This window comes from Chlamydotis macqueenii, chromosome 8 (genome assembly GCF_036417535.1).
Source record: "Chlamydotis macqueenii isolate bChlMac1 chromosome 8, bChlMac1.mat, whole genome shotgun sequence".
Classification (NCBI taxonomy): Eukaryota; Metazoa; Chordata; class Aves; order Otidiformes; family Otididae; genus Chlamydotis; species Chlamydotis macqueenii.
This window is the reverse complement of record NC_141563.1, coordinates 31776862-31792054: the sequence shown is the minus strand read 5'-3', so window position 1 is coordinate 31792054 and position 15193 is coordinate 31776862. Positions and strand designations below refer to the sequence as shown.

Below are 15193 nucleotides of genomic sequence, written 5' to 3'. Positions count from 1 at the left end.
TGTAAACATTCAGATGGAGACCATATTACCTGACTGCACAATTTGTAATGTATAAAAATGGATTTCCTGTAGTGATCGTGTTTGGAAGACAGTGTTGAATTTGAGTTGTTCTATAGATCTGATAACGTACCTCTGCAAGGCAGGTAAAAGTTCATTTATTAAAATCTAGGCATAGTTAAAATGTACATAGTTAAGGTGTATTTCTGTAACACCATACTAATGCAGTCACTCAGTGATCTTGCATTTGCACATTAATTGCACTTACAAGTTTTGGACCCAGTACTCCTGCAAAAGGAGTCCCTAGTACATGCAAGTCGATGTCTCCAAAGAGAATTTAGCAGGAATTGACAGATAATGTGCATTCCTCGCATTTTTACGTCTTTGTATTTTTAATAACCCATTCAGTGTAAGTCGTCTGACTCCTAAAACCTGTTGAAACACTCGAGTGCAGGTTAAAGTCTGGGCTTTTTCATTTACTCCTTATGTTCAGTTGTGTGCTCCATAGTTCTTCAAAAGATTCTTTATCTCTTCCTGCTACGAAGTTCGTATTTGCAGCCTTTTGTTCAGTCAGCGAGTTCAACATAGATGAAACTGAACTGGGACTCTAAGGTCACAGGTTCACTGTTTTTTTCACTCGCATCCTTAACATACTCCTGACAAGCACTAGCACATTTAATTGTATCACTTCTTTCCCTACATCTGCCTCAGGAAAAGATGTAGTGATCTGCTTTTCTCACAAACTGCTCTTACAGCACAACCACACAGAATCTCTCTGAAATTGTATATACAGCTCACAAAATAGTGTTAATGTTTAACTATTCTACAGATATCATGTGGAAAAAGACCTTTATTTCTTGTCTTGATTCATGATGGCTAGTTCTTCTGCTGTTTGCTGTATTAAGTACTGAGTGAAAGCCTCAGTGCTTTCTTTCACATCCCGTCTAGGCTCAGGCTGCTAATATACTCTTATAGAGAAATATGCCATCTCCAGTCAGGGGCAGGTTATATTTACAAGATACAGATATCAAGTTTTGTGTATATTCCGACTTGGTGGGATTGTTACATAGAACTACTCCCAAACTAACTGGCAGGGTAAGCCTGCTTAATGGCAGGTAGAGTTCTATGCTAATAGTCAGATAGCTTGTGGACAATTCTGGGGAGCTTTTATGTTTGCTAGGTTTATACAAACAGGTTGTTAACCAGCCCAGATTCTGAAAGTGTTTTTCTGGGATTCCTAAGATATTTGTATTCTAGTACAGCTGTTGGTTATGTAACCACTTCGTTTGAACATACCAGTATAACAACTCTACAGAGATATTTTTCTGTGTGCCTGTGGTTTTGTGATACTGCTAATAAAAATCATTATTCAGGTTGAAGAAAAAGGAGAATGAGAAAGATGATGAAAAAGAAGTGAAAGAAGATGAGAGAGAAACAAGAGAGAAAAGGTGTTTCATCTGTGGGGATGTGGGTCATGTTAGAAGAGATTGTCCTGAATTCAAACAAACTCGACAGAGAAATAATAGCGTGCCAGGTAAGTTAGTTTATGTGTTCATATAATTTGAAAGTTCTAAGATCTCTTCTCTGTAGGTTTCTGTACAGACCTGTTAATTATCTTTAAAAAATTTCTGCAACTAGTTATTTCAGTCATTGCAAATACAACTAAGTGTTGCTTTTCTTCAAGGGGAGTAATGTCTCCTGAAGTACAGTCTTTGCATGGGTAGTAAAACTGTACTGAGCAATAAGTATAGTGTACTTCAGGGTATTGCATTATTTGTCTTTCACTCACAGTGGGTGCATTTAGGAGTAGTAATAATAATAGTAATAATTGAATGCATTTCCTCTTCCAAGTGTTTCTCAAATGTTAGCTAACCCTCCATCATCTGTGAAAGGTAAGTAAATGTGTTTTCACCAAAAACCTGTGGTCTAAAGTAACACTTCCAAAAGCATACAGATACATTAGGAAGCTAGATCCAGCTTTCAAATTACTGCTAGTAGAGACAAGTCTAATTGCAAACCCATTCAAATTAGGCCCGTAGGTGCCAACAGTACTTGAAAAAGTAGGGAAAGCAATCATAAATGAACATTAGAGAGAACCTTGCTGCTTTTCTGTATTCTGATATCCCTTACTCTCTCTCCTTTTTTTTTTTTTTCTTTCTTTTCTTTCTTTGCTCAAAAGTTTCTGCTGTTGCTACTGCTATTTAAAATCTCACTGCTTACAGCAGTAGCGCGAGACCTGTATAAAGTAGTGCTCCTGCCTGTTAGCATAGTGAGCTTTGTTCATGTTGGAATCTGTATTACTCTGAATTAGATTTTGGGTTTAGCTGCTATAACTATTAATGTCACCTGTTCCCGGTAGAGGGAAAGCTTTCCAGTTAAAGGAGGGAAGAGGTTAAAGTGATTTACCTACTCTGTGTCGCATGAGAGTTAAGGTATTGCTGACTCCATATTCGTTATTCTGTCATCTATGAACTTGTAGTTTTATTAACATCTTTGTTCCTTGATTAGGCACCCAGTTGGTCCGAAGCATGGTAAATTCACAGCTCGTGGCTGTGAGTCAGCAGCAAGTGGAACGACCTTTGCGCACTAGACAGTCATCAGAATGTGTAAGTTCCAATTAGCTATAGTCTTGAAGTAAGTAAGCTGTAGCAAGTCAGTGATCCTGTGCCATGCTGGGAACAGGTTCGCACATTTTTTTCGCAACAGATTCTGGGCTTCAGGATGACAACAATGCACTCTGCCAGTTAATGAAACTTTGATTTATAATGTAGTGTCTCTTGGAGAGCATTTATGGTCTTTAAATATGGAAGCTACATAATCAAACTTTATATGAGATAGCTTGCAATTCTGAAAAGCCAGCTTCGCTATATTTGAGGTTTAATCTAGAATGCCTTTTGAAGGCTTGTGCTTAGTTATTCTGGCAATGTTCTGGAGCTACTAGGGGAAGTAAAGCATAGGTCTTTGGTAACATGCTGGAGGCTTAAGTTTGTGACTGTCATGATTCTCTGTGGTTTAAGAGAACTGTCTCAAGGGACTGTCATGAACAGGCAGGGACACAGATGAATAATTCTTCAATTCAGATATGATGCACAGGGAAAAAAAGTCTACCAGAGCACACTAGAAGCACAAACATAATAATGGGGAACTTTTTGGTAGTTTTCTCTTAGAATTTGTCTTTATAGAACTAGATAAAATATGTTTAACCTGCTTCAAAGTGGAGATGCATATCAGACGGTATTTGAGCAAATATAGCTGTTGGCATTTTATGTTTTTGGAGTGCAGAATACTGGAGAAATCAATTAATTTTAAGCTATTAGTCTGAGAAATATGTGCCTGCTAATGAAGCTGGCAAGTAAGCAAACATAGTCATCAGGGCTGCTGATCACTAATGCTCTTTGTTCAGTTCGCTACTTTTCATTTGGAGTATTTCCTAACTGGTCAGCAATATTTATTGGAATGTTTGCTGCAGTAAGACAGACTTCATGACATAATTTTTACTGTAATAATATGCTGTTAATGAGGGACTGATACAGCCGTGATCTAAGTGAAGGGCTGAACTGCCACCATGCTTGTGGTGGCATGCTGATGACACAGGAGTATCTTTTTAGGAGCCTTGTATTTCTGCTTGGGAAATTGAAGCTGCACATGTGGGTGCACACGCAGTTGTGCACATCATGCACACTGGACCTGCTGCACATGCACAGTCTTGTGTCATCTGGATGTCATGGACTCTGTGTGGGTGTTGTATGGTTGTCTTTTGGCCAGGATTTTTTGGTGCTGTCCAGGGATTGTTTGAGGGGAATGGGAAGGTGGAGTGATAGTGAAGCAAGAGGAAGATAAAACGGGAAGCAGACCAGGAGGCTGGAGCTTAATATTTCTCCTTTCCTGCTGCTAACATGTCCAGTGCATGCTTCTTGTGGTTTAATGTTTTCAGGAAGGCTGTTGTCAGTGTATGTGCTCTATTTTTATAACATTTAAACTGTTAAACTAGTTATTGTCTTTCAAATTCCAGATTTTACCTTCTCTTCCTGGTTTGATAGAAAGGCATAGGTGGCACTCATACAGGAACAGTTGGAATAGCAGCAGGGAGCAATTCCAGCTTCTGGGCTTCAGCTTTTGCCCAGGCAAAGGCACACAGCAGGCTGCTATAAGAAATGCTCTGAAAGGCTGGCGTGGGGAAGTCCTGCAGACCTCTAGTTATTGAAGAAAAGTGACTGCCAATTTAAACAAACAGGCAAGCAGTCATGGATAGTGACAAGCTGCAGAGACCTTTAAGATCTGATGTTTGACAGCAGCTGTGTTACTTGGAGTTTAGCTGTAGTCTAGCAACTCCAGGGAGAGGCTGAGATCAGAGATTCAAGTAATCATCTCTGGTTTAGGTAGCTGTCTGTCATTTGAATCTCTCTTTGGAGGCACCTATCTTATGCCATCACCATCTTATCTGACTACTTAAAACCAGATTAATTTAATCCAGACATTGGCAATAAATTTTGGCAGATATACTAGGGAACTCTTTTTCCCAGCTGCCTCAGTTCTTGAAGTGCTTCTCTGCTTAGTTGGAATAGTTGTAATACCAAACAGATTAAATAAATTCATGCCTGTTTCTGTTGCTGGTGAAAGGGAAAGCTTTGTAAGAGCTTTGCAAGGGTTGCAATAATTGCTCTTTCTGTGCCTTGATATGGAGATTGAAACTGGATTTTTGGAGCTTCAATTTTTTATTTAAGAGAATAAATAAAAATTAAAGAAATATTGAGAGCTTACTTTGGAATCACTTTTAAAAGTATCTGTATTAACAAGAACCACTCTATTTAGAAGTAAGGTAATTAGTTAATGAGATTCTGGGCTGTAAATAAGTAGGGTGGTGAAGACTCATTAAAAATCAGAAACAAATGTGTGAGGAGTCTAATGAAGAGCTTGGGGCTAATGTTTTCTCAGAGTGATGTTTCTGGTGGGATGTGCCAAATTATCTGATGGTGAAAATCAGTTTGCACTGGTTTAAACCAACAGGAACTTGGGTACAGTATTTGGGGTGTTGCTGGAGAGTGCTTTGCGTTTTTGATGAATAATCTAATACAGTGGGTGCTTATTAAAGAAAAACACCATTAAATAGCTAGTGAACTAATCAGAAATACATACTTGTTTTTTTTCCCCTCCAGTCTGATTCGCATCAGTCATCTTACTCTCCACAACCTCAACAATTTACACAGAATTCCTCTCAGCCAGCCTCCATTAACCAGACTCAGCCACAACCAATATCCCAGTCTAAGCACGTTCCGCAACCGCAGCAGGGTGCACAGCCACCCCATCAGGTCCAGCTGCCTTTGTTTAACTTTCCCCAATCTCCCCCAGGTCAGTATTCCACCTTGCATAACCTGGGACTACTTCAGATGCACCATCACCACCAAATTCAGCTTCCCAACACTTCTTGGCCTATTCATGGGCCTGTTATTCACTCTGCACCGGGTAACCCTCCTCATTCTACAAATGTTCCGTTTTCTGTGAGATCTGGCAGCAGCAGCACCACAAATAACCAGAGCAGTGTAAGCTTGAATGATCCCAGTATCATCTTTGCACAGCCTGCTGCCAGGCCCATGGGAATCCCCAGCACTTCTCATGAGGGACACTGGCACAATCCTGTGACTCCAAACTCACTGGTGAACAATGGCACTGTGGGGAATTCAGGTAACTCTTCTCTGTTGTATCAAACCTCTCGCACTTTGTGTACAAATGTTAAGTGTTACAGAAACAGCTAACTCTTTCAACTTGTTTTATATTAAAAATACAATGCTTAAGAAACTAAGTCATTACTTTCACTATAAACATTTTTTGTAGGAAAAAAAGTTAGACAAGTTGCATCATTGTAACTTTTAGGCATTGAGCCTATCTGCCATTAACGGCTGTGCAACAAATGAGAAATCATGCATTCCACTGAGACATGTTCTAATAAATGTTTGAGTCTAAAGCACACTTCTGTGAATGTGCTTACAAATACAGTTTCCATTTATGTTATGTAGTTGATTAGGTGAATGCTGAGGCTCCAACTATGAATTTAGAGACTGGCAGAATTATGGTTTTGCAAGTTGAATATTGCCTCCTTCCATTTGGTGCAATGTAACATGATCTTACGCATTCTTTTTTCCTGTAGTTTATCCTGCTACATTTAATTTCCTTAATCTCAACGTCATTTCCTGAAAATACTCCCTACAGATTTTTCCTGCAACAAGTGGGCAACAGCCTTTTGCCTCATACCAAAGCCAAGTACATTTGTATGTTTGAGGCTGAGAAAAGCAGTACATAATAATTAAAGCCCATACAGTTTTCCATGCAGTATAAAATATGACAGTCCATAAATGTTAACTGTGATCTTTTAAATCATAACAATGGTCTTTTGATTTATTCTGAATGTGTAACTCCTCCTATTTAAAAAAAGAAGTATCCATCATACTGTATACCGATGCAGTTGTTCATCAGGAGATGGAAATTTTGAATCTCCTGCACAGCCTTTCTCTGCACTGGTAAGGTGCAGAGAACAGTATAAGGTGCAGAGAGCAACAGTATTTTCAGCTGAGCCAGCCGTGCTGGAATGAGGTGTGATTCACCAGTGAGTTTCAGATATTTGTTGAGATGATGGAGTTGCATGTTTTTCTATTCAGAGCTTTGTGAGGATATAGAAACTACTGCCAGTGTTCTTTCTGTACCTTCAGTGTTCTGTGTGTCCACCCCAGCTCTCACTGTTTCTCAAACAGCTTCTTCCAATCCAATTCTTCTTACCCAGGTAGCTGCCTTCTTTCAGACAAGCTCCCCAAATCCTAATTTCTGCTCCATTCTCCCTCAACAAGTCCTGTTTCTCATCATGTAGTCAGTCAGTCCCTGTCTTCACTCTTTTTCCTTTTGCTCTGTCTCAGTTTGCTTCCACTCTAATTGTGCCTGCACAAGAAGGTTTCCCATTTTTCTTGTGCTGTCAGTCACAGTATTTTTTTCCCTTCCCTGAACTTCCATGTATTTCCAATGTCATCACACTCCCTTTTCTAATTCCCAGTTCTGGTATTTTTCCTCTTTGTATTTTAATCAGTTTTGTTTCCTTTTCGGCTTGGATGCCATTAAGGAGGAGTCACTGGGTAGGCACACAGTAGAGACAAGCTGTCTGCTCTCTGTTTGAAGCCTGCTTTCTTACTTGGAACAATTTGGGAACAATAAGTTTGTGGAAAACTTGTGTACAAAGTTTACAAAGCTCACATAACCTTGAGTTGGAAGGAATGACTTTCTTTTCAGTAGACAACTGATCAGAAGTAGGATCGTTGGAAGTATCAGGCAGACAATTTTTTTTTGCGCTTACTGCAGAGCCATGCTTCGTGTTTTGTTGTATAAAAGTTACTGTTCTTTTTAAATGTGTAGCTTACTTTTATTTAATGAAGGTCTGTCTGCAAGTTATTTTTTTTTTATGATGAGCCTAAAGGGGAACTGATATACTGAGAAGGATAGTTACTTAAATTTATTTATTTATTTTTAAATGTACATTGGTCAAGGTTTTAAATTAGCAAGCATTTCTGTGTCTTATAAAAATGAGAGCTATGAAGAAAAAGAGCAGAATTAGTAATACAGCATTTTCCATCAACTGTTGTGTGTCCTGCCTCCTTGGATGCTTGATTTCTCATCCTTAATGCTGCCGTAATACTGGAGTTGTAAATGGAATAGCTTACAATTTGTGTACTTATTTCAAAACCTTTTATTTTCTCTCAAAAAATCAATTTTAAGTTGGTTTGATGATCTATATATCACGTTTCTTAAGCATACAGGTATTAGTGGAATTACAGTGTACATATTCTGAGAATTATTTCTTGCAGTAGGATAAAAGCTTTCATGTCACAGCTGTGTCAGTGATAGTGAATATCTGTGTGGGATCAGATATTAGTGACATTGTTCAGACCTTGTATTTTTCATCATGACAATGATATAGGAATAGTGAAATTGTAGGTCTTGATTTTAATACTGACTCATCTTCTGTCTTCCCCCAATAAATTATATTATAGTGAATAATGAAGTAATTTAGGTGGTAATTTTTATTGATGTATATTAAAAAAAAAAAGAGTAGCACATCAGACTAATCGCATTAAGTCCCCTGCAAACTGTTATTTAAGATGTAAATTGTATTTGTGACTGACTGTTTAATTATTTCAACTTGCAATGTGCTTTTCCCTTTCAATTGAAAAATAGATCAGGGTTTCCAAGGACAGTTTGGTAAAATGAACCCTCCTTCTGTCCCTTGGGACCATGGGACCCCTACCCATTTTCCTCTCCTCCGAGGAGCGTGGCCTTACAATATGCCTCAGAACTACATGCAGCAGGGAAATGCCAGCTATCCACCGAACAAACCTTTCTACCCTCAAGGTACTAGAACTAGTATGTGAATCAACAGCTCATGCAACATGTCTCTTTACTGTCTCAAAGGCTTTAAAAGCCAAGGAATCATGTTTCACTTGCTAGGCTCCCTGGAACCATAATGAATCCAAGAATCAAATCAACGCTTATACTTCCTCTATGGAAGGATGAAAATCTTTGTGGGAGGGAAGGGGTTACATCACATTCTGAAATCTGAGCCCATTTGCAGTCTATTGTACTTCTAGCCTCTTTCTCCTTCACTGCTGCTGTCTAACTGTAGAGCCACCTCTGCTTCAATAGAGGTTACGATGATTTGCCCATGACCGTGTTAAGAATTTGAAGACATTTTTTCCTAATTAATTTTATTTGGCTTTTGTACCTTGCCTTGTGGAATGACTTGACATACAGAAAAACTTGCAAGACCATAGAATAATTCAGGTTGGAAGGGGCCTCTGGAGGTTATCTAGTCCAGCCCGGCTGCAGTCAAAGGAGCGCTAACTTCAAAGCTGGATAGGGTTCAGTTATTCAGGGTACTTTGAAGGACTGACTTTCTCAGCTCTTTCTGATGCTAGTGAATGGTAAAGGCGTTCAGCATCTGGCAGGATTGGGAAAGGCTGTAGGAAAAACACCTTTGGCTCCACCAAGAGAGAAATTATGGCCAAATTTTGCTTGGAGGCTTTGCAATTACCAGGTTGCTGGGTCACCTAGTAAAACATGAGATACTCGCACCAAATCCTTTTTTCACAATATAATCCATTGGCTGTAGCAAGGTTTCCAAGTGAGACCCATAATTAAAAATCCTGAATTTAATTTTGTTAAATAACTACAGTAACGCAACAAAATGATGTACTGATGATTCTGAGGGAATTTTGGAGATAGGATTAAAGTAATACTGCGTTATCCCATTAAATGGTTTAGTCGTACAGATAGTTTGTGTCGCTCTAATAAATGGCTTTATTTCTAAGTAAGATTAATACATTGAATATAGCCAAGCACTGTTAAATATATTTAATTTGCTGAAGTAATTGTAATCCATTTTCTTTTAGCTGGTCCACTGATGCAGAGTAACCAGCGGTTCTCGCTTCTGTCTCAAGGACACCCACACTTGAATCTGAATTACATTCAACAGAAAAAGTGAAATTTAATGGGATTGTGGGTGGGTGGGGGGAGGAGGGGAGGAAAAAAATTCAGGTTCTGATTTAAAATCGTAATGCAACATGTTTAGATACAAGATTATTTAAGACTGTTTTTAAACTGTATCATTTGTACATAGATATGAACTATAGTTTTTACTAGTATCACAAAACTGAGTGATACAAATTTCATCTATTTTATTACCCTATTTTTAAGGGGAATTGTGTTTTGGTTTATCTTGATAAACTGTAAAGAGAGAGAATTTTTAAAATTAAGTTCTTTATTTTCTATTAGCTGTATTCATACTTTGGTTGCTTCAGACTTTATATATATTGTTCTAAAAAAATAAAATTAGAAGGGGATTTCATGTGTTTAAAAATTTGTCACTTTTATTCTTTGCAGAACTATGTAGTGCCAAAAAAACTTTTTAAAAGAAAAATAAAACTGAAAAAAAGGACAAGACTTTTTCCTCTTCCCTATTTGTATGCATGCTTCTGTTTAGTTAGGAAACCAGAGTGAAAAAAAAAAACAAACCAGCTTTAATTTAGGTATCTTGAAGAAGAGATGAAAGATGAGCAGCTTTAACGAGGTATACAGTCAGTATACCTGTTTTTCCCTATGCTGATATCATTGCAGGTACTGTTCACAGCCAATGTGTCTTTCTTGTAAAATAACTTCAGGGAAGTGTACACCTGTTTTTCTGTTCATAAGCTTTGCAAAATAATATGAAAATAGAAAAAATAAGCTGTACTATGAGGTAATTTTAAAGAGGACCTTCCATAAATTCACTTGGCTTACTACTTTTTGTTTTGTCAGCACACATTGGGCAATGTGAAAATACTTACGCCACAAATGCACTACTTCAAGCTTCTAAACTGATGTACCATCAGAAGCAGCGTATCACAAGACTTAAGGATGATTCTTACAGAGGAACCAGTAATAACTGGTTCTGAGTGAGCGCTTGCTTTTAGTAAACAGCCTGGATTATGACAGTCTAAGTTCCTTTCCTGTACAGAAGGTTTGAGATAGTTTTTAGCCTCATAGCTCTCTTCAGTCTTTATAACGTGAATGTATTCTCACTTTGGCAACCAAACGAGGCAGTGAGTGTTTGTCAAAACAACGCCCTGATTTCAGAATAAGGCCAGCTTCAACTAGAAGTCTAAACAAAGTATTGTGAAAGAAACAGCAAGCAGCCTTTAAAGACAACCCTCTTTCCTTTCTTTTAATTGCTTTTCACGAGTGTTTACAGGCCTTGAGAAAAACAATTTAAAAACAATCCTCAAATTCTGTCACAAGGATGAGTAACTAACTACATAAAAAGTTTCCTTAGCTTTCTTTTAATTAAAAAAAAAACCCAAACAGACAAGACTTGTACAACAGGAAAAGAATTAAAGAAATGGACTGCTAAAGCAGCCAGTACATATCCAGCTGTCCCATAAAGCAAGTAGGACAGTTTTAGGCTACAGTTCAAGGTCCTTAAACTGTGTGCTGGATTTAGTTTGTTATTCATTCCCTCTCCGACTCTTCTTGTGACTTTTCTTAGATCTGAAACAGAAAGAAGAAAAAAAAAAAAACATATAACACAGTACTAGTAATTGTTTTAAAAGACCACGATGATTCATAGCAGTAAGTGGTGTCAAATATGGATAGTGTGACTTGACTGCAACATGGAGGGAGGTACCGTATTAAATATTTGATCTCCAACATTGTAAGAAGACCTTTGGTCCCCAAGATGAAATGACAAGTAAGAGCTCCTACAGCAGTACAGATACCCTTAAGAAATAGGCCCAGCCTTTACCTTTCAGGTGATTTGGAATGACTTCTGTGTCTGTGACTACGATGATGCCCTATGAAATAAGAAGGTAACGGTTACTTCTATAGACCCTGGAAGTCTTTCTTGTTTTGCTGATGCAATCTGCTTCTAGTGACCAAGTGTCCTAGATAATGCCAGAATAACCCTAGCCTTAATTAGGCACTCAAATTAACCTCCTGCCAAATATTCGACAAATGTACTCAAGGCAATTTTGCCTGTAGTAAAGGAGTTCTCCGGCTGTTCTTTCATGTAACTAGCAGTTTTATGAGCCAGATTAAGCACATATGCTACCTTCTTGATACTGTGACACAGATTTTTGGTAGTGGGTGTTCTGCTGATAAAGATTTGCCAGAGTTAATCTGTAAATGACAAAAATACCTGGAGATTTAGATCTTGATCTGTGGCGTCTCTCCCTGGATCTGCTCCGGTGTCGTCTTGGGCTTTTGCTGCGATGCCTCTCCCGTCGTGGTGATGGACTGAGAGAAAGGAAGCTTTTAAGATAGCCATACTAAAAATGCACACATTCTAAAGATTAAGCTATAGAATAAAAGACTACCTTCTTCTCTTTGGAGAGCGGCTTCGCCTGTAATTGGGGGAGAAAAGAAGAAGTTGTTAAAAATCGTTAGCAGAACCAGCTGTTTCATTTCCTATGTTCTCCTGCAACAGCATCAGGGCTTGCCTTGGACTCCCCTGTGCCCCCAGTTAGTGTGTGTTTGGCTTTCTACACAAGAGACAGTCCATGCTTCTGGACTGGCCCATACAGTGAGCAAATGAGGATACTGATGAGGTTTTCCTGGCTTATTATCAGTAAGAACAATTAACAGGATTTCTCTGCAGCCTCCGGCTTAAATGAAAACAAAGCACTTGGTTGTCCTTAATTTCTTCATTATATCATCAAATTCAGCTAAAGTTGGCCAGGAAGTTCAAGAATTACTGAAGGACTAGAGAAAACCAGGCAAATGAGTTGACTGTAGCTGTGCACTGCAACTCCTCACTTTAGAAGACAGCTAAAGGAATTGGGAGGTGTAAGAGATTCTGGCTGAATTGTCATCTTCACTTCTATGCTTTGCTCCAGCCACCTGCAGTAAAACAGGTAAAAATACTGCTCAGGAAGAGCCACGTCACCTTCTTGGAGACCTGCTTCGGCTCCGCCTGTACCGCACAGCTGGAGATCTGCGAGGTTTATCAAGGTCTCTGTAGCCTCTTCTGCGGTGGTCAGGAGAGGGTACTCGCTCCAGCTGGAAAAAATGGCAGAGCAGGGGGAAGGTTCTGTTAAGTCTTGTTTCATAAAGGCTTTTCTCTACCAGTAAGGATTTCTGAACAATATCAATGACAAAAGTCCTGCAGTCAAGCTTCCTCATCCTCAAGTATTTCATATTCAGAAGTAAGTGGTACTGCCTAAGTTTGGCAACTGGAAATGAAAACTGCCTCCTCTCTTACTGTTGATTCTTAAGAAGTACAGCAGAATTGACTATGACGGTCATCATAACCTTCATCATCACCTTTAGGTCTCTCCATTGCATATGTATGTAAAACAATTTATCTGAAATATGTTTAACTCGGAACAGATCCAGATTCATGAATTGTGGGAGACAGAAAAGCTCAACGTACACAGAGGACTTGAGAGCTGCTTCAGGGCCTAACAAGTTCTTGCAAGCAGCTTCTATGAAAATATGTTAAAGGGAGGGGATAAGAGTTGCAAGCAACTTGCTGGTGCCTTCCCGCAAATATTGCTCGCAGGTGATAAAGCGTTCTGCAGTGGTTCAGCACCAGCTTTAACTATCCCTTTGCGATACAGTTCACTGACCTTTTCATCTTCCTCTTCCTCCTCCTCACTAGATTCTACATCATCCATGTCTTCTTCCAAAGCACTAACACGAGGCTCGAGTTGCTCAGCTTCTTCCAGAACATATCGTTTCTAGGAGAAATTACAACTTTGTCTTACATAACCCAATAAGAACAAACACCTAAGGAAGCATCTCGTGTGCCAGAAGGGCCTGCATCATAGCTCCATGCAACAAACCAGTAGCCAATACAACTACTGAATCTGATGCAGTTAAGAATTCCATAACCATCTGCTTTTTCAAACCTGTAATCGAGGCAGAATGATATCGCACACACGTTCCTGGTGGAGTAGTTCATCAATAAATTCATCCACATGCATCAGTTCAAATTCTGGGGGGAAAAAAAACCAAAACAAAAAACCACAGCATTTGAAAGACAAAGAAGATTAACACTAGTGGCTACAGTAAAGATGAAACACTTCAGACAATTCATGTCAAGTGGGCCGGATAACCAACAGTTCTAAAATCATTCTCAAAGATGAGGAAAATCATTAGGCCTATCTTGCAAGAAGGAAATTACTGCAGAGCTAGGATCGGCAGAGTCACAGTGCTTAACCCAGCACTTAAGTGTTTCTTTGGTATTTGTGGAACTGCGTTTCAGTGCCCAAGAAAAAACACAAGCGCTCAGGGAAGGCAAAATAAGCAAGGCAGTTCTCATTTGTATAAGTCAGCAAGACCAGCAACAGTCTATTCAAAGAATTAATAAGTAAAAGTAAGATTTCAAAAAAATTGTTATGCTACATTTTTATATTACTAAATAAAACATTTTCTTTTATCTAGCATGATTTTTTTTAATAAAAGGCCATTTGTGAGGTACTAAGAAACCACAACTAAGTAGGAATACTTACCCCCGTTTCTGTTCTGACTTTTTATTTTACGATAGTCATTGTACAGTGGTTCAAGATACTTGTAGCAGTCAATGGCAGTGCCTGTCAGTCTCATGTACAATGCACCAAGCATTCGGACGTACCTGAAAAGTAAACCGTTTCACGTGTCTGAGCTTTTTCCATAGCTAGCAGTTTAGGAAAAAAAAAAAAAAAAAAAAAAGTTTTTTCCCTGACGTTTCTGAGGAAAATCAGTACACCAAAGTAAACAGAATGACCAACCATTTAGACCTTCCCCTTCAAGTACAGATATATACTCAAGTATACATAGATAATCTCTGCACAGGTTCTTCATGCGTGCAGAAACTGCATTATCACTCACAGAGACATATTACTATGGCTCCCTGAGGGCACCTCGTTCTAAATACCTCAGGCAGAGGTGTATGATCACCGAGAGCGCAGCCCACAAAGGCCAGCCGTTCCAACAGCCCCAGTGACAAGGGGAGCAGACTTCTGAAAGCAGGAGAAAGGCCCTGCTTTCTAGCTAGAAAAGTCTATCAGGGGGCACTAAAAACTAAACCTTGCACGGAGGCTTCCCTGGCTGTTTTGGACATGAAAGTTTCACTCAGTACAACAACCAAAAGAGAAAGAAGACCCAAGCAAATACACTACCAACTTACTTGAAGTCCTCGTTTTTTATGAACTCCACGATGATGTCCTTTTCGGGCTGGATCTGCAGCATCTTCAGCGTCAAGCACAAGAAGGGCGTAGGCTTTATGTTCCCGCCATAGACGCCCCCCACGTACTTCAGCTCCATGGCCTTGTCCACCACCAGCTCGGCTAGGAGAGGGACGGGCCGTCAGCGCGGGCTCCCCGCCGGGCCCCCTCCCGCCCCGGCCCCCCCCCCCCCGCCATACCCGTCAGGCCGAAGCACTCCTCCTTCCAGTACTTGGACTCGTAGATGCGGGTGCGGATGATCTTCTCCACCAGGTACTGCGGGTTGGTGCCGTGGATGCTGTGCGCATCCTTCACCGTTCGGTTCGCCATGCCCGCCGCTACGCAGCCCCCTACAACTCCCCTCCCCTCCGCGACGGGCCGGGCCGCTCCCCTCCCCTTCCGTGAGGAACAACTACCACTTCCGCTTCCGGGTCGCCGCCGCTGGCAGCCATCTTATCTTCGGGCACAACATCCCTTCCGGCCGC

The 15193-nt window shown here is 39.9% G+C and overlaps 2 protein-coding genes across 4 annotated transcripts in view; one reads left to right on the top strand and one right to left on the bottom strand.

Moving 5' to 3' along the window:
- The window catches only part of TUT4 (terminal uridylyl transferase 4), a 48997-nt gene extending 39028 nt beyond the window's left edge, over nucleotides 1-9969 (top strand). For 2 of the 3 annotated variants that reach the window (XM_086754087.1, XM_086754088.1), the window contains exons 26-30: nucleotides 1371-1531; nucleotides 2506-2603; nucleotides 5154-5679; nucleotides 8212-8385; nucleotides 9423-9969. In XM_086754087.1, coding sequence (XP_086610213.1) covers nucleotides 1371-1531; nucleotides 2506-2603; nucleotides 5154-5679; nucleotides 8212-8385; nucleotides 9423-9514 — 1051 coding nt within the window. In that variant the 3' untranslated portion in view covers nucleotides 9515-9969. The remainder of the gene's footprint in view (nucleotides 1-1370; nucleotides 1532-2505; nucleotides 2604-5153; nucleotides 5680-8211; nucleotides 8386-9422) is intronic. The other variant, XM_086754089.1, reaches the window with a different exon arrangement.
- Nucleotides 9970-10711: 742 nt separating this feature from the next.
- On the bottom strand, nucleotides 10712-15073 carry PRPF38A (pre-mRNA processing factor 38A). The gene is made up of 10 exons (XM_086754090.1): nucleotides 14909-15073; nucleotides 14672-14831; nucleotides 14016-14137; nucleotides 13413-13498; nucleotides 13131-13241; nucleotides 12449-12561; nucleotides 11880-11906; nucleotides 11702-11799; nucleotides 11309-11357; nucleotides 10712-11055 (listed from the first exon to the last, which is right to left on the bottom strand). The coding sequence occupies exons 1-10, from the start codon at nucleotides 15036-15038 to the stop codon at nucleotides 11013-11015; spliced, it is 939 nt and encodes a 312-aa protein (XP_086610216.1). The 5' UTR covers nucleotides 15039-15073; the 3' UTR covers nucleotides 10712-11012.
- Between the last annotated feature and the right edge of the window lie 120 nt (nucleotides 15074-15193).